Source organism: Marmota flaviventris, chromosome 20, assembly GCF_047511675.1.
Source record: "Marmota flaviventris isolate mMarFla1 chromosome 20, mMarFla1.hap1, whole genome shotgun sequence".
Lineage (NCBI taxonomy): Eukaryota > Metazoa > Chordata > Mammalia > Rodentia > Sciuridae > Marmota > Marmota flaviventris.
Genome location: NC_092517.1, coordinates 17,543,250 through 17,561,333, shown reverse-complemented (window position 1 = coordinate 17,561,333; position 18,084 = coordinate 17,543,250). Strand labels below are relative to the sequence as shown.

The window sequence follows — 18,084 nt, the reverse complement described above, 5'->3', positions numbered from 1 at the left end:
CTGGAGCCTTCTGGGAGGAGAGAAGCATGTCCCCCCGTCCTCTCGCAGCCTCTCCACATCCTAAAGGAGGCTGGAATGACCGTGGGGGTGTTTTCTGGGTGACTGTCCCTCAAGGCCACTCCCTGGGCTGTGAGCCTGCAGAGACCGGGCCCGGCCTTGGGAGAGCAGGAGCTGTGGCCCAGAGACAGACAGGGTCCGTCCCCACCACACACAGCAGGGGGGTGGCGTCAGGCCCAGAGCCTGGCAGGACCAGCCTTGGCATCCCGCAGGCCCGGCTCTGCCCAGCGTCCCGCCTGCCATTTATAGAGGCTGGATCGGGGGCCAGGCCGTCCTCCTCTGGAAGGAAGCAGTGCCGCCCCTCACAGAGGGGACAGGCGCCTCCAGGGTCTGACCCTCTGCCCTTGCCCACAGGAGAACCTGCAGAAGTTGGTCCACATCGACCACAGCGTGCGGGGCCAGGGAGACCTCCTGCAGCCAGGGAGGGTGAGTGCCGCCCTGCGGGGAGCGCGGGCTCCCCAGCCCCAGCACGGGTTGTTTCCGGGTGTCCTGGGGGGTCTCTTCACTCCGGGAAGAGGGGGTGCCAAGTATTTTCAGTCCTGAGTGGCTGCAAAAGCAGAAAAGCATCTCAAGAGCAAACCTTAAGAAAGCATCTGAAAAATACGGTCTTTGCCAGGCCCCAGGGCGCAGGCCTATCAACCCAGTGGCACGGGAGGCCGAGGCAGGAGGATCGCAAGTTGGAGGCCAGCCTCAGCAACTTAGTGAGGCCCTTGGCAACTCAGGGAGACCCTGTCTCTAAATAAAATACTAAAAAGGGCTGGGGACAGGGCTCAGTGGTCCAGTGCCCCTGAGTTCAATCCCCGGCACCAAAAAAAAAAAAGGAATTTATTTACTTGGAAGCCTCCAACTGGGAAATAAAAACCTATAGCTCAGTTTGAAAATAGTTCAGAAATGTGGTCTTTAGCCTTTGGAATGAAAGATTGGGCTCAGCAGATTCTAGCTTCCAGTGACCCCGCTGATCTGAGATGCTGTGAAACTGTCCCTAGCATTCACAGCCTCCGGAACAAGGGGGACTGGAGCCACTGTTCCCAGGTCTTTGGCTGCTTTAGCCAACCCTCAGAGGCTCTGTTCCGAGTCAGCTCCTCATGGCGGCAAACAGGGAGGAAGTTGTGGTTTGGACCACGCCATCACCAGGAGGGTGTCAGGGCTTGGGACAGTGACGTAGATGCTCCTGAGAGGCCTCAGTGCCACCAGAGCTCGGGTGTATCAGGAGCATCTCGGGTGGCCTGGGGGTCCTCCACGGGGGGCTGCTTTCTGGTCCTCTGGAGTCTTCAGGGTCGTCCCCTGCCCCTTGTCTGGGGCAGCAGTGGCCCAAGCCAGGTGACTGAGGTCTGCCTCCCTCCCCACAGGAGTTTCTCAAGGAAGGGACACTGGCGAAAGTCAGGGGCAAGAGCAGACATCCCCGGCACCTGTTTCTGGTAAGTACTGTCCCCACCCAACACCAGCCCCTGGACCCTCAAGTCCCATGAAATCGTCCAGTGCCCACATTCAAGTGGCAAAGAACAGGACAAAATGGAGCAGGGCAGGATCTACGTCCTGTGGAGTAGTGATGTCGACCTTGGTGGCTCACTGAGACATGGGCAGCCCCCTGCCCCCCTCCCAGGACCCCCAGGATCCTGTACTTACTGTGTTAGTCAGCTTTCCATCACTGTAACAGACATCTGAGAGGGTCAACTTAAAAAGAAGAAAGGTTTCTCTTGGCTCAGTTGCGGGATTCCCAACTCACAGCCCATTGGCCCTGTTTTTTGGTGAGACAGCACATCAAGGCAGAGCTAAGCCCCTCATCTTCGGGGCCAGGAGGCCAAAAGAGAGGAAGAGGAAGGGGTTAGGTGGGGTTCCACAGTCCCCTCAAGAACACACCCCCAAGAACCTAAAGACCTCCCGCTAAGCCCCGCCTCTTAAAGCACCATACCCTCAATAGCACCAGGCTGGGGACCAAGCCTTCCACACAGGAGCACTCAGGGGATATTCAGGACCCCACCCTAACACCTGCTGTCTTCTGGGTCCAAAGGCAGCTGATGGCACTTGGCAGAGAAATCCTGAGCCTAGCCAGAAAGCAAGGCGTCCAGACCCCAGTGGCCTGAACCCTGACCTGGCTTGGTGACCCCAGGCTGCTCCACCCTTTCAGCCAGACCAACCCCTCTCCCCCAGGGAGGGGACAGGACTTCCTGCTAAAGTGGTCAGGCTGCATGCTTGTGTCCGGCTGCCCTGACTCGGCGGGATTTTGAGATTTGTCTGTGCATCTTGGTGGTGCATTCCCTTGGATTGCTCCGCAGTGTCCAGTGTCTGTAGCATGGACACACCACACCCTGGGTTTTATTGTGGGCACTGGGGATTGAACTCAGGGGCCCTCGACCACCGAGCCCCATCCCCAGCCCTATTTTGTGTTTCATTTAGAGACAGGGTCTCCCTGAGTCACTTAGGACTTCACTGAGTTGCTGAGGCTGGCCTCGAACTTGGGATCCTCCTGCCTCAGCCTCTGGGATGACAGGCGTGCACTATTACGCCCGCTCCCTCTTGAGCGTCTTAACTCGGAGTGGGATTGTGGGGAAGGGGCTCATGTTTCAGCCCGGAATGGTCTTGCTCACCTGCGGGGTCCCTGGGGAGTGCCGGATGCCTGTGCACCCCAGAGCTCAGGGATCCTCCAAGACGGAAGCCCGGCACAGGGACCAGGAGGAGCCTGATAGCCTCCCCTCTCCCCAGATGAGCGACGTGCTTCTGTACACGTATCCCCAGAAGGACGGGAAGTACCGGCTGAAGAGCTCGTTGGCAGTGGCCAATATGAAGGTAAAGCCTGGTGCTGGGCATCTGGGGTCAGGGGCAGCGGGGAGGGCCCCGGGGAGGAGGAGAGGCACCCCCACGGGCCTGGAGAGGGCCGCCCCGGGAAGCAGTGTCAACTGTGGTCTGTGGCATGTTCTGGGTCCTCTGGGGAGAGGGAACCCTGGAGGGCTCCCTGGAGGCAGCATCCTAAGCACTCAGAGCACTTGGTAAATATCCGATGGGAAGGGGCCTAAGCCCCTGGGAACCACCATTCTTATTTTCTTCCCATCCCTCTCCCTTCCCTTTGTCTAATCCAGTGACCTTCTACCCCTACCCTCGCCATTGTGAGGCAGCATCCACTTATCAGAGAGAACATTCGGCCTTTGGTTTTTTTGGGATTGGCTTATTTCGCTTAGCTTGATAGTCTCCAGCTCCATCCATTTCCCTGCAAATGCCATGATTCCCTTCATCTTCATGGCTGAGTAATATTCCATTGAATATATATACCACATTTTCTTTATCCATTCATCTATGGAGGGGCTCCTAGGTCGCTTCCATAGCTTAGCTGTTGTGGATTGAGCTGCTATAACATTGATGTGGCTGTGTCACTGTAGTGTGCTGATTGTAAGTCCTTTGGGTGTAGACCAAGGAGTGGGATAGCTGGGTCAAACAGAACCACCTTTCTTTCTGTGGCTGTGACCTCCACCACTCCCGGGGCCTCCTGCACCGGGTCCCTTAACAGCGTTCATGTCTTGTGGCCGGCTCTCTTCGCTGAGGCCCATCTGTGTGGTGACAGGTGTCCGGTTGCTCCTTCCTCAGTGCCATTCTCTGTGTGTGTGGCACGGCTGGGTCATGCACTCACCCCTCAAGGGACGCTTGGTCCTTCCACGTCGTGGCCCTTGTAGTAATGGCTGCCACAAATGTGGGCACGCCCGTGTGGGCACGCTCAGCGCACCTTGGTCCTGAGGATGGGGACGCTGGGTAGATTTGGGGCACTCTAGGGCAGCAGGAGGTTTGGGGCAGTCGATTCTGAGGCCACCGGGGACGCAGGGGGTGCCTGCCGGGGACAGGGCGGGGAGCGGGGAGGACCAGGCCAGTGACCCAGGGGCTCCGCGGAGCCGCCTGGTGGAGGAGGCCGTGGGAGACCCTGCCACGGGGCCGGCGTCCGCCCAGCAGGACAGCGTGTCTGTAGGCTGCCCACGAGGGGACGGTCACCGCAGCCTTCCTGGGGGTGACGGCGCCAGCAGCCAGACACCATCCACAGCCTCTGCCAGGGCACGGGGCCACCCTCGGCCAATAAGGACACTAGGGCGGAGAGGGTGTCCGTGGCAGGGCCAGGCCCCTTTGTCCACCGCCACCCGTGGACAGCAGGTGGGTTGCTGCCCTCCCGCCCCAGCCTGAAGGGGCTCCGTGGGTCCCGCAGGTCAGCCGCCCCGTGATGGAGAAGGTGCCCTACGCGCTCAAGATCGAGGTGCCCGAGTGCTGCCTGCTGCTGTCCGCCAGGTACGGGGCAGGGCTGCGGGAGGGGCGGGGCTGCGGGAGGGGAGGGGCTTTGAGGTATGGGGCGGGGCTGCGGGAGGGGCGGGGCCTGGAGCTATGGGTGTGGTCTCGAGGTATGGGGTGGGGCTATGGGATGGGTGGGGCCTAAAGGTATGGGGTGGACCGGGGAGGGGTGTCGCCTCGCGGTACAGGGTGGGGCTGCAGGAGGGGCGGGGCCTTGAGGTATGGGGCGGGGCCTCAATGTATGGGGCGGGGTCACTGGAGGGGCGGGGCCTCGAGGTACAGAGTGGGGTTGTGGGAGAGGCGGGGCCTCGAGGTATGGGCAAGATCACAGGAGGGGCGGGGCCTTAAGGTACAGGGCGGGGCTGTGGGAGAGGCAGGGCCTGGAGGTATGGGGCGGGGCTGAGGGATGGGCGGGGCCGGGGGTACAGGGCGGGGCCGCCGGAGGGGTGGGGCCTCGAGTTATGCAGCCGCCAGGACCCAGGGCAGGACTTCAGGGGGTGGGAGTGTCTGGAATGACAAGTGTGGGATGTCACAGTCTATATCCTGGCGTCCCTTTGGATCAAAGGACCTTTGGCCATCTCAGTGCTTCTTGACTGTCCTGTGGTCACAGCTCCTGGAGAATCTCATATTTTAAAAAAAAAAGAAAAAAAAAAAAAAAAGAACCTGAGGCTTCCCTCCCCAGAAAGACTCCATACTCATAAAATACGGGACCTCGGGTGACAGTGACAATATGTCGTGTTCACAAGGCCCTTTGTGAAGGGTGGGTGCACACCACAAGTCCTGGTGGGTCACACAGTGTTGCCACCTTGCACTGGGGGCAGGGAGAAGGCGGAGAGTGAGGGTCCCCAGCCCCTCTCCTCCCATCCAGGGTGGCCGGGTGTCTTCACACTGTCCCCTCGGGGCGGCTCATGACAGGAGTCTGTTTCTGGGGTCTGGAGGCCAGGGAGTGCAGCGTTCGAGGTGCTGCTGGCGTCGGGGTCTGGCGGGGCCCCTTCCTCAGGACGGGGCTGCTTTCTAGAACCTGTATGGGGGAAGGGCCGGGTCCCTCTGGGGCCTGTTGTAAGGACACCGATCCCGTCCCTGAGGGCTCTGCCCTCCTGACTTGGCCATGTCCCATCACCTTGGGTCGAGGATCTCAGCATATGATATTCTGATGGCAGCAGGCCACATGGCCTGGCCCTCAGGAGAGCTGGGTCTGATCCCCAGCACCTCAGGAAGGAGGAAGGGACAGGAGGGAGGGGGTGGGAAGCGAGGACGGTCTGTCCACCTGTGCTTCTCCCAGGGGTGCCCGTGGCCAGCCTTGGGCCATGGCCTTCATCACAGGCCACCTCCCCACTCCCAAGGCAAGGTGAGCTCCAGCTCTCAGGGCTGAGAAGCCAGGGAGGTGGCTCCTGCTGGGAGCAGCCCCTCTGCCACTATGGGCGGGGTGGGGACATTGGGGATGGGGTGGGGTGGAGCTGGGGCATCTCCCTTCCTGCCAGCATGTGTCCCTGGGTGGCAGCAGTGCAGACCTGGGGTCCAGACACTACAGCCTACCGCCCCAGGAAACCTTGGGACTAGGGAGGGGTGGCTGTCCCTTCTGGGGGAGGGGGGGAAGGAGGAGGGGGTGCCTGGGCGGGAATCTGTGCCCCCCTCCCTCTTGATCAAATCAGTGACAAGGGGCGGGGTAGTCTTTGCCCAGCTTTGACTGAGGATGCTGATAGGCCACGCTGGGGACTCCAGGGGGGACGCCCCTCTCATTCAGGGAGGGGCCCTGCGTTCTGGCCTGTGACAGGCCCGTCCCCTTCCTGCCAGCCCGGACTCTCCACACTGGAGCAGTGGGGGCGGAGGGCCGTGGAACCCGTTGATTTCCTCTCACCAACACGGCAGCTGGCGGCCCACCACGCCCACACCAAGCACCCCGTCCCTCCCAGCCGGGGCGTCCCTCCCGCCACCTCGGGCTTTCTGCGCGGGCCGTGCGCGCCACCTCGTGGGCACTGTGGGAACTCCACCCTGCACTGGTTCCTAGGGACCATAGTCCTGGGGTGGCCCTGTCCACTCAGGACGCAGTGCTCCGCAGAGAGGGGGCTGGCGAAGTCTGTCTGTGGGGTGCGTGAGCCTCTAGGGAGCCCTGTAGGACATCAAGGGAAAGATGGAGACTGGGGTGCTCACCCGTGCCAGCTTCCACCCACCCTGTACAAGGACCCTGGCCTTCTGTTCCCCCCTAAATCGTGGGACCCTCTAGGCTTCCCTGGGGCCCCCTGCTTTGGAACGGTGTTTTGCCAGGGACAGAGGGACAGGACAGAGGACACCCCCTATTTCATTTCACCCTCACAACGGCCCTGGGAGCTGGAGTTGGAGAGGCAGACCCAGAGGCACCCAACGCGGCCATGGCTCTGGTACAGGCCAGGAGCTGGACTGGCTGATTCCTTCCTCCACTCACACCCACCAGGGCTAGAACCAGGGGCGCTCAACCTGAGCCCCAGCCCCAGCCCTTGTTGTATTCTGTTGAGAGACGGGGTCTCCCTGAGTGACTCAGGGCCTCGCTAAATTGCTGAGGCTGGCCTCGAACTTGCAATCCTCCTGCCTCAGCCTCCCAAGCTGCTGGGATGACAGGGGTGCACCACCGCCCCATGAGGAGCTGGGACCTAACCCTCGTCAGGGGGGACTGTCTAAATAAACAAATGACCAAACGTAGCTGCTTTGGTGGGGGGTGAGGGGCTCTGGTGTGGGGGCGGCCCAGCGCGCATTGATCCACAGGGAGGGGCGGGAGGTGGAGGCCGCAGCTGTCCCGCTCACCGAGGCCGCTGTCCGCAGCTCCTGCGCCGAGAGGGACGAGTGGTACAGCTGTCTGAGCAGAGCCCTCCCTGAGGACTACAAGGCCCAGGCGCTGGCCGCCTTCCACCACAGCGTGGAGGTGAGTGGGGAGCAGCTCCCGGCCTCAGCAGGTGCCAGGAGGGCCTCCGTCACAGGGAGGTGCCTCCGCCCTGACCTGGGGACACGGGCCTTCCCCGGGCCCCTGCCCTGTCTGACCCCCGTCCTGTGCCCCAGGAGCACAGCACCCCCCGCCACCTCAGGGTCCGGCTGTTCCCAGCCCAGGCCACCCAGTCCCCTGCGCCCCACACCCTGGGAGGGGAGGGGAGGGGACCGCCTGACCCCGCTGCTGGCCGCTTCTGTCCCCGCAGATTCGCGAGAGGCTGGGCGTCAGCCTCGGGGAGAGGCCCCCCACCCTGGTGCCCGTCACCCACGTCATGATGTGCATGAACTGCGGCTGCGACTTCTCCCTCACCCTGAGGCGACATCACTGCCACGCGTGTGGCAAGGTGAGTGCCACAGAGTCAGGACCAGGCCTCCCTGTCCTGCCAGGGTCCAGGGCCCAAAGCAAGGCACGTCCACTTGGCCCTGGGCGGGGAGACAGTCCTATTTTATTTTTCATGTTATTTTATAATTTTTATTTGTTCTGTTTAGACACACATGACCCAGAGTGCATTTTGACATATTAAACACACGGGGAGTGGGACTTCCCGTTCTTGTACGTGATGTGGCCTGTCACTCACTAGTCGTGGGTTCATGTGTGAATGCAGGAAAGTCATATTCAATTCATCCCACCCCCTTCCCTTGGTTCCCTTTGTCTAATGCAGTGAACTTCTACACACTCACACACACACACACACACATCCCGTGTGTTAGCGTCCTCATGTCAGAGAGAACATGTGGCCTTTGTTTTTTGGGGATTGGCTTATTTTACTCGGCATGATAGTCTTGAGTTCCATCCATTTACCAGCAAACACCATAATTTCATTCTTCTTCATGGGTGAGTAATATTCCACTGTGCATATACCACATTTTCTTTATTCATCCACTGAAGGGCACCCAGGTTGGCTCCACAGTTAGCTATTAGGAATTGAGCTGCTATAAACACTGATGTGGCCGTGTCCCTGTAGTGTGCTGACTTTAAGCCCCCTGCGTATCAGCCAAGGACTGGGACAGCTGGGTCACATGGTGGTTCCATTCCCAGTTTCCTGAGGAGTCTCCATCCTGATTTCCACGGTGGCTGCACCAGTTTGCAGTGTCACCGGCCGTGTATGAGGGTGCCGTTCCCCGCGTCCTCGCCAGCACTTAGGGTTACTTGTGACCATGCTCCAGATCCCGAGGTGGCTCCATACTTACCATGGTTTAATTCTTTAGTTAATTTTGGGGTGCTTTGTAACCCCACACGACGGTGGGGCTGGTTCCCCAGTTGTGTGCGCGTCACATACCTGAGTCGCAGCACTCCGCCGTGACCTGCCCCCTGCCTCCCCCTGGTCCCCTTCTGTCCTCTCCTGGTGTCCCCTCTGTTTCCAGGAGACCCCCCACACCACAGCTGTGTAAGGACACATGGCAGGTCCCTGGAGGAGGAAGGAGTAGGTCCCCCCGGGGGACAGGCTCCTCAGGAGGCCCGAGGGGACTGGCTCAGGAGCAGCACCGTGTGGCCTGGGGAGCAGGGGTCGTGACACCTGGGGACCGTCAGAGTTCAGGGCTCCCTGGAGGAGGGGCCAGGCGGGGCCAGCCGGGCAGGGGCCCTGGTCAGCCTCACTGGCGCGTGTCCCCGCGTGTCCCGCAGATCGTGTGCCGGAACTGCTCGCGGAACAAGTACCCGCTGAGGTACCTCAAGGACCGCATGGCCAAGGTGTGCGACGGCTGCTACGGGGAGCTCAAGAAGAGGGGCGGCGCCGTCCCCGGCCCCATGAGAGGTGGGTGGCCCTGGGGCTCCTCCTCTGCCTCACTGTCCCCACCTGGGAGCCACGTCCCCCCCAAGGGAGTGGCTGGATGAAAGTGGCCCTCGGGGACCTGGAGGTCCAAGCTCACCCCAGGGCACCCGGGGGCCACATAGGCCATCAGAGGGGGCAGCCCAGCCCTGCCCCATGGCCTCTGTCTGTTCTGGCGGGAGGGACTGTGCCCGCCTTCCTGGTCCCACCTCACCTGGGGAGGGACAGCCTGAGCCGTTGGTGGCCTCTGTCCCCTGCAGAGCGGCCTGTGAGTATGAGCTTCCCCCTGACCTCTGCCCGCTTCTCCTCGGGGAGCGCCCTCTCCGCCGTCTTCCCCTCCACCTTCAAGAAGCAGAAGAAAGTCCCTTCAGCCCTGACGGAGGTAAGGCGGGACGGGCTGCCTCGCAGGAGGCGGGGACTTGGAGTGGCCACTGTCCCCTGGGGGGCAGGCCTCCCTGCCCAGCCTGACTGGTCCCCACTCTCCCCCCCGCGGCGCAGACCCAGTGCCCACCACGGTGCAGACTGGGCCTCTTGGGCCTGAGCGAGCCCCAGCCTAGGCCAGCCCTCCTGCATGGGGACCCTGGAGCTGGGCTGGCTGTCACCCTGGGGGGTCCCTCGTGAGCACAGGTGGCGAGTCTCCGGGAAGCCGCAGGGATTTTTGCAGGAAACCTCAGAATTGGTTAAATTCAAAGTCCTCCTGCAAATGGGGCCGGGTTCTGTGTCCACATTCTAACCCCAGCCACACAGCAGCGAGTGCCCGTCTCGAAGCCACACACCCCAAGAAAGCGTCACCCGTTGATTCCACGTGTCTCCTGGAATATCCGTCTCAGGTAGCAGGTGGCAGGATTTAGGGTGTTAGAGGATGACGTTTAGAAATGGGCGACGTTCTGCCCACTAACCTGCTCCTTCTGCAAATTAAAAATGTTGGCAATAGGGCTGGGTGTCCCTCAGCGGTCAGGGCCCTGCTGACCGTGCCCGAGGCCCGGGCTCCACCCCCAGCATCGTGACAATCATGTTGACAAAAGTGGAAAAGGGGAGATGTGAAAAGCGAGCTCCTCCCCATCCCCAGCCTCTCTCCGTCCCCAGAGGGGACAACCAGCCAGTTTCTTTCTTTTCTTGGTCGAGAGAAGACGGTATCACAGACTGACCTCGGGGACACTCTGCCACTGAGCCCCGTCCCCAGCCCTGTTTGGTATTTTATCTAGAGACAGGGTCTCCCTGAGCTGCTTAGGGCCTCGCTGTTGCTGAGGCCGGCTTTGAACTGGAGATCCTCCTGCCTCAGCCTCCGGCGAGCACCACTGCGCACAGCTGAAGGCTGGTTTTGACAGCAGGTCCCCTGGGTCCCCTGAATCCTGTCTGTCACACCCTGAAGCTCTGCTGTGCTGACCTTGATGGTAACTAGATCCTGAGCATCAGGTTGCAGGCAGGCGGCTTGCTGTGGCTTCTCCCCTTGGTGTCTGAACTGTCCTCCCCGCCGGTCGCCCTGACTGCTGTGGTCCCTTCTGCCAGGTGGCGGCCTCTGGAGAGGGCTCTGCCATCAGCGGCTACCTGAGCCGGTGTAAGAGGGGCAAGCGGCACTGGAAGAAGCTCTGGTTTGTCATCAAAGGCAAGGTGCTCTACACCTACGTGGCCAGCGAGGTAACGGTGGCGTTTCGAGTCCCCCCTTGTCAAGTGGGTGCCTCGGAGGCCCCTGGGGTCTGCCCACGTGATTTCCCCGCAGGGCCCTGTGGATCCCTGGGCGGGGGCCCCTCCTCCTGGCAGGGAGCCTTTGTAGAGCAGTGGCCTCCTGGTGTCTGTGGGCGTCCAGTCCCCCGTGGTCCCCAACCAAAGGGACCTGCAGTTTCTCTGCAGAGACAAGAAGGTCCTGCATGTGGAAGGACACAATGAAGTATTCAGTTGTCACAGGCCCTGCATCAGGGATACGCCAGCCGTGCCCCAGGAGAAAACTCCTTTGTGCCCTCTGTGGGGGTGATTTGGGACAAAATTCTGCAGCTTAGAAGCCACCCCCCTTTTGTCCATCCATTTCTTTTACTGGGGTATCTGATGGCTGCAGGATATCAGATGCCCCAGTAAAAAGTGAAACAGTAGGGCTCAGTGGCTCGCTCCTGTCATCCCAGTGGCTCGGGAGGCTGAGGCAGGAGGATCGCGAGTTCAAAGCCAGCCTCAGCCAAAACGAGGCCCTGAGCAACTCGGGGAGACCCTGTCTGTAAATAAAATGCAAAATAGGGCTGGGGAGGGGGCTCAGTGGTCGAGGGCCCACCCCTGAGTTCAATCCCTGGTACCAAAAAGAAAAAAAAAGTATGACATTTTTAGAGCTCATCTTACATCCTCTAAAATAGAGGCTAGAGAACCCTCGAAACCGGCAGCCAGCTCCCAACGTGGACAGCTGTGGGGCTGTAGTCGCAGGGCTGGGGACTGCTCCAGGGGAAACCTGTTGGATCATGTGACAGGGTCCCACCCTCTGGTTGGCAGCTTCCTCAGGCCAAGTCCCCTTTCAACACGGGTCTCAGCTGCGTTCTGACCCCCCACAGGAGGGTGCTTGGCCTCCTCTGCCCAAGAGCCCAGGGCTGGCCGTTCCCTGGTGACCACAGCGGGGCTGGCTGATGTCCCCAGGTCACTTCCTTAGGGTGCAAAGCTTTCCTCTCAGGCCCCCTCCTCGGGGTCACGGGGGTCCTGCAGGGAAGCAGGCAGACAGGGCCGGGGGCTCTTCAAGGGCCTGAGGGACCAGGCACTGGGGACGGAGGTGACCTTTACTCATGGGTACCCAGGTGGGGCTTTCTGTGCTGGGGGCAGTTTTGATCCCACAACAAACTGAAATGTGGCCCAGCAGCCTTCCATGGCCCAGAGAGGCCTCTGGCTAAGGAGGTACACCAGGGGACACTCTCAGGGGGTCTGTCACCACAGGGCTCTGACCGGCCGGCTGGACTTCCTCTCCACGGCCTCTCGGAGGCTCCACTGTCCTATAAGGTGTGTGAGGAGCTTCCGAGATGTGGTGGCTCCCCACACGGCCCTGCCACAGCCCGGTCCTCAAGCAACGTCGCAGGACACGCGTGGGGCACATGAGCGGTCTTAGATGGGTAAAGGGGGTGGCATGTCAGTGACCTCCCTAGAGAGTCCTGAGAACACAAGGCCCAGCCTCTATAGGTGCTACCTGTTCCTTCTCTTGGTGAAGAGCAGTTCATAACTTTGCTGAAGTCTATTTACCAATATTTTCTTTTTTTGGTACCAGGGATTGAACCCAGGGGCACTTAACCCCTGAGCCCCGTCCCCAGCCCTTTTTATATTTTATTTAGAGACAGGGTCTCCCTGAGTTGCTCAGGGCCTCACTAAGTTGCTGAGGCTGGCCTTAAACTCGCGATCCTCCTGCCTCAGCCTCCAGAGCCACTGGGATTCCAGGAAATAGTTTGACTTCTGCGTGACCTTTATCATTTCTCATCTTTTTGTTTCTTTTTCTTGCCCTAGTGCAGTGGCCGGCACCTCTAGTGCGTATCAGGTTAGGCTCATGAGTGAGCACCCTCTTTCCCTGTTCCCAATTTTAGGGGAAAAGCACTTAGGATTTTACTTCTGAGTACGATGTTGGCTGTGGACATATATTTTTTTAATATTTATTTCTTAGTTGTGGTTGGACACAACACCTTTATTTTATTTATTTATTTTTTTTGTGGTGCTGAGGATCAAACTCAGGGCTTTGCATGCACTAGGTGAGCGCTCTACCCTGAGCCACAACTCCAGCCCTGGCTGTGGATGTTTTATAGATGTCCTGGGTCAGGTTAAGGCCATTCCCATCAACTCCTAGTTTACTGACAGTTCAAATAACGAACGAATGTCGCATCTTGTCAAATACTTTTTCCAATCTAGAGATTCTTAAATATTGGTTCAAAATCTTTTTTTTTTTTTTGGATTGAACCCAGGGGCACTTAACCACTGAGCCACATCCCCAGCCCTTTTTTAATACATTTTATTAGAGACAGGGTCTCGCTGAGTTGCTGAGGCTGGCCTTGAACTCACGATCCTCCTGCCTCAGCCTCCCGAGCTGCTGGGATAACAGGCGTGACCACTGCTCCTGGCCAAAGATACTTATGTTTCTTATAGGGATGGGGCTGTGGCTCGGTGGCTGGGTGCTGGCCTAGCATGTAAAGCAGCCCTGGGTTCAGTCCCCAGAAGTTTTTTTAAAAAAAACATCTATACATAGATTTTCCACGGAGCCGTGTTTTTAAGATCCATCTGTGTCCTCTGGGCATACCTCATGGAATTGCTAGCGACTCTTAGCATGGACATCTCGAGGGCTGCGTCCTGGAAATGAGGGTTCAGGGGATGAACACATACGAGGTTGTCAGAAGCCACCTGGGCACCGAGTCTTTGGTCAGGTGCTGACGGAGGCCGGGTCAGAAGGGGTCGCAGATCCAGATCCACCATCTGGGTCACCCTGGGAGCCTCTCTGAGCCTCAGTTTCTTCTTTTGAATGGGGATGGACACCCTCAATGATCCTAGTGACAATTAAACAAGAGAATGAAGGAGAAAATGCTTGGCGCCTCCTGATCGGCTGTTCTAGAATGTTCCTTCCCCCTTGGGGTGGCCCGGGTGGAGGCGAGGGTGGGAGGTGAGCGTGGGTGGCTCCCAGGCGCCCTTCCTTGTCCACCCCCCCTCCCCCCCCCCCGATGGTCCCCGCGGGGTGCGGTGCTCAACGTGAGGCTCTCCTCTTGCCCCCGCAGGACAAGGTGGCCCTGGAGAGCATGCCTCTGCTGGGCTTCACCATCGCCCCGGAAAAGGAGGAGGGCGGCGGCCAGGCGGGCCCCATGTTCCACCTTTACCACAAGAAAACCCTGTTCTACAGCTTCAAGGCGGAGAGCGCGGGCGCCGCTCAGAGGTACCAGGAACTTCCTTCCCCAGTCCCCCGCCTGTCCCCCAGGTGCCACCCAGAGCCTGGGCGTGTGGCCTGCTCCTTGCCCAAGGCCACCCCTGTCCTCCTGGGGAGGGTCTCAGCCCTCGGATCCAGGTGGACCTCTGCACCTCCCCAGGCCCTGGGTGCAACAGGGCCCCTTGCCTGGGGTGACAGTGCGGTCACCTGGGGTTTCTGTGGCAGGGCCGTGGGGACAGGTGCTGTCTTGTTCGCAGGTGGATGCAGGCCATGGAGGACGCCAGCGTGCTATAGCAGTGGCCACTGGGACTCGGGACTCGAGAGACTCTTAGGGGATACTGAGCCCTTGCGGAGGCCACCTGGGTCGCGACTGGTCCTGACCCACATCTCGACCTTCCTGCTGGGACCCGCCCCACCCAGCACCTCCGCAGGTGGAATATTTATGGCCCCCATGGCCCCCTGTGTCCCAGCCCCAGCCACGAGCCACTCCCTCATCCGGCAGTGAGGTGACAACTTGGCGTCTGAAGATGGTGACCCATGCTCAGGCGGGGGCTTCGGCGCCCGAGTGTGGGTTTGGGCTCCTGGAAGCAGCAGGCGGTCCCTCCTGTTCCGGGGCCTTGGTGGGAAGAGAACCCGCTGGAGAGCTTGTCACCTCGTCACCTGTCACCTCCGAAGCACTTTATTTGGCTGAGTCGCCACCGCCATCCCCACGTTTTCCAAGTGACTAAGGGAAGTCACCGCAGAGTCCTGGGGACTCAGCCTGCGGATGCATTGGCCACCAACCAGGTGTCCCCTGGATGTGGGCACAGGCACCTGACCCCTGCAGCTGGCCGCGGCCGTGTCCTGCTGTGAGTCCCCAAAGGCCCCCTCCTCTCCAGGCCAATCTGGAAACACAGCAGGTGACAGACCCCCACCCTGGGGACCAGCTCGGGCCCTCGGGGAGACTCTAATTTATTGCGCGCCTTCCCGCGTCCACCCCCCAGGGGCCGCCTGTTCACGGGAGCCTGACCCTAGACACGTGGTGGCCCTGGGATCCTTGGGTCCTTGGGTCCCACCACGGAAGCCTTTTTTTTCATGTTTCAAAAGAAGCTAAACAGAAAGAACAGGAGGTGGATCCCTGATCTCGGCGGGTGGCCCTGGACCCACGAGGGTGCGGGAAGTCGGGGCTTGAAGATCTCTCACCTCCTGGGGCCGTCCACGTTGCTGGAAATTTCGGTTTTTTTTTTCCTTAATGGAAAGCAGAGAGGGGCCGAGGGGCAGGGCTCCTTGTTGCTTAGAGTCAGAATCAGCCTTGTCATTTCCTGCTCTCCCCCTTCTCCTGCTGCCCTACCCCCTAGGGAAAGGCCCTGGTGACAAACCGTTTGTAAAAAGCACCCTCGTCTCCAGGACTTTATTTACATTAAATATTTTCAGGGAATTTCTTTTCCTAGGTGGCAGATTTTCCTTTCAAATGTTTGCATTAAACGGGGTGGAGGGTTCCAACCGGGTTACGGGGCAGATGTATTTGTTCACGGTGGAGGGCTTCACTCCGCGGAATCATTTTAGTCGCAAGATGCACATAAATGGCTTCCTGATAATCCGCTGAGCCAGGCACCGTGATGCATGTCTGTCATCCCAGCGGCTCGGGAGGCTGAGGCAGGAGGATCGCAAGTTGGAGGCCGGCCTCAGCAACTTAGTGAGGCCCTGTCTCAAAATAAAAAGGGGGCTGGGGGTGTGGCTCAGTGGTTAAGCACCCCTGAGTTCAATCCCTGGTACCAAAAAATGAAAAAGGCTCAAGAGTTTTTCTGGTCATGCTGATGAAGTAACTGAGGGACACCCTGTGGCACAGCCTGGCACTGGGTGGGGGTGTAGAGGAAGAGGACGATGCTCCGTCTGCTCTTTGGGAATGTGCCGAGGGCAGGCAGCCGCTGCGGTCACCAGGGTGGTTGCTTTGTCTGCACCTAGTCCAACTTCTTCCTCTGATCCTCGGTATAAAAGTTGTCCCTAAACAGAAGCCTGACAAGGGGACTCTGGCCATCGAGGCCAAGGGAGGTGGGAAGAGGCCCAGACGCTACAGAAACGCGGTGGAATCTTCTGTTAATTGATTCAGGCTGCGTTCGGTGGCTTCTGCGATCATGGAACATTCTCTGCCTCCTGCGCTCCGTTGGTGGCGAGCCAGATGTGCCCACCCTGAGAAGATGTCTCTTTTTAGCAGCGGGTAAGAGGAAGCTGACAGAATGGAGCAATGAGGAAGTCGGTTCTGCAGGAGGAGGCCCAAGAGCAGTGGACCCCGTAAACCCCAAATCGGTGGGCTTTTCTGACCTGCTGTCCCAGGGTCAGCTGAATTCCAGGGGTGCTTCCCAAGGCTGCTGACTGCCACTGAGAGCCGGGGCTCCTGTCCCTGTCCACAGCCCCCAGGGAAGGATGGCTGGGCTTCCCGGGGCTACTTCTTGCTTAGAAGCTCCCCGCAGGCCCTCTGCCCTCTGGTCCATGCTAATGTGCCTTCCTGCTCCAGAGCTGGTCATGGAGGGCGGCCACCAGGACTGGTGCAGACAGTCAGTGGTCCTCCAAGGCCCGTGTACTAAAGGCTTGGTCACCAGGGGGGTGCTCTTGTGGCAATGGTGGGACCTTGAAGACGGGAGGCCTAGTGGGAGGACATTAGGTCCTCTAAGAGAACGTGACCCCTTCTTGGCTCTCTCTTGCCTCCTGCCTTACAAGGTGAACAGTCTGCTCTGCCTCGTGCCCCCACCAGAGGCCCAAAGTTCTAGTCCCCCCCAGTCTTGGACTAGAACCTCCCAGACTGAGTTCAATGAACCTTTTCTCTTTTTAAGTTAACTATGTCAGGTATTTTGTTGCAGCAACAGAAAGCTGATTAATACATCAGCAGCAGGTGGATTCACGCAGGTTCCACTCTCTGGACCAAATCTTCCAGAAGAAAACTCGGGTTTGGATTAGTGACATGCAAGGGCTTTGCCTTGCCATGGATTTGGGGGATGATCTGTGATAGAATACTCAGATGGCCATTATTGGGGCCATCTGTCATCCATGTTTTGCTAGGTATTTGAGTCAGTGGTATTGGGGAAGGTGATTTGACATCATTGATCTTGTAAGTTCCCAATCAGATGGAATTGTTAAATCAGTAGCTAAATAGTACCGACCTCTTATGAGCTCCTAAGAGAGTCTTTGCATGATCCTTAGCAATAACTAAGCACTGAGCACTGAAACATTATTACATTGAATTCTCCCCCAGAGGCCTGTCCAGATGAGTTCTGTCGTTATGCCCATTTTGCAGATGAGGAAGCTGGGGATGAGAAGCATTAGGGCATTTTTCCAGGGTCACAATTGGCAAAGCTGGGCCTAGCTAAGAGCAACGCCCACGTCGCGGCTGCTCCCCAGCGTCTCTCTTGATTTCTCGCTCACTGTGAGCAGTCTTCATATTATAAGCAGTTTACTGACACCTACAATGTGAATTCCTTCCCCGGAGTGAGAGACCTGTGGCTGCCAAGGACCAAGCATCAGGACCTTTCCCTCCAAAGTCATGATAAACATGGCCCTAGGCCTAAACTGTGCATTTCATTATCAACACCAAACCACAGTACACATTTTATTGTGTAATATATAATTAGTGCAATGCTACCTGAATATATTATAAAATATAATACTATTTTGGGCTGGGGCTGTTGCTCAGTGGTAGAGCGCTTGCCTAGCATGTGTGAGGCACTGGGTTTCATCCTCAGCACCACATGTAAATAAATAAACAGAATAAAGGTGTTGTGTCCATCTACAAATAATATATATATATATATCATAAAAAATAAACCTCTATTTTTTTAATATCTTCACTTTTATTTATTTTTATGTGATGTTGAGGATTGAACCCAGGGCCTCACACATGCAAGGCAAGTGCTCTGCCACTGAGCCACAGCTCCAGCCCCTAAAGCTCTATTTTTATATATTCACATAAGCCAGACCTACCTGCATTGCTCCTGGGCAGCTGGAAATTTAAAACCCGAAGCACATATATTTTATTTATTTTTTTTAAGAGCTGGGGTCCCTACTGGGTATGGTGGTGCTCGGTGGTGTAATCCCAGCAACTGAGCCCCCTCCCCAGCCCTATTTTGTGCTTTATTTAGAGACAGAGTCTCGCTGAGTTGCTTAGGGCCTTGCTGTTACTGAGGCCGGCCTTGAACTCACGATCCT

The 18,084-nt window shown here is 58.4% G+C and overlaps 1 protein-coding gene across 2 annotated transcripts in view; it reads left to right on the top strand.

The window, feature by feature from the left end:
- Positions 1 to 15,880, top strand: part of Fgd5 (FYVE, RhoGEF and PH domain containing 5) — a 66,979-nt gene extending 51,099 nt beyond the window's left edge. For both annotated transcript variants that reach the window (XM_071605879.1, XM_071605878.1), the window contains exons 11-21: positions 412 to 483; positions 1,407 to 1,475; positions 2,761 to 2,844; positions 4,241 to 4,320; positions 7,117 to 7,216; positions 7,485 to 7,622; positions 8,903 to 9,032; positions 9,308 to 9,429; positions 10,557 to 10,685; positions 13,760 to 13,914; positions 14,163 to 15,880. In XM_071605879.1, coding sequence (XP_071461980.1) covers positions 412 to 483; positions 1,407 to 1,475; positions 2,761 to 2,844; positions 4,241 to 4,320; positions 7,117 to 7,216; positions 7,485 to 7,622; positions 8,903 to 9,032; positions 9,308 to 9,429; positions 10,557 to 10,685; positions 13,760 to 13,914; positions 14,163 to 14,199 — 1,116 coding nt within the window. In that variant the 3' untranslated portion in view covers positions 14,200 to 15,880. The remainder of the gene's footprint in view (positions 1 to 411; positions 484 to 1,406; positions 1,476 to 2,760; positions 2,845 to 4,240; positions 4,321 to 7,116; positions 7,217 to 7,484; positions 7,623 to 8,902; positions 9,033 to 9,307; positions 9,430 to 10,556; positions 10,686 to 13,759; positions 13,915 to 14,162) is intronic.
- The last annotated feature ends 2,204 nt before the right edge of the window (positions 15,881 to 18,084 follow it).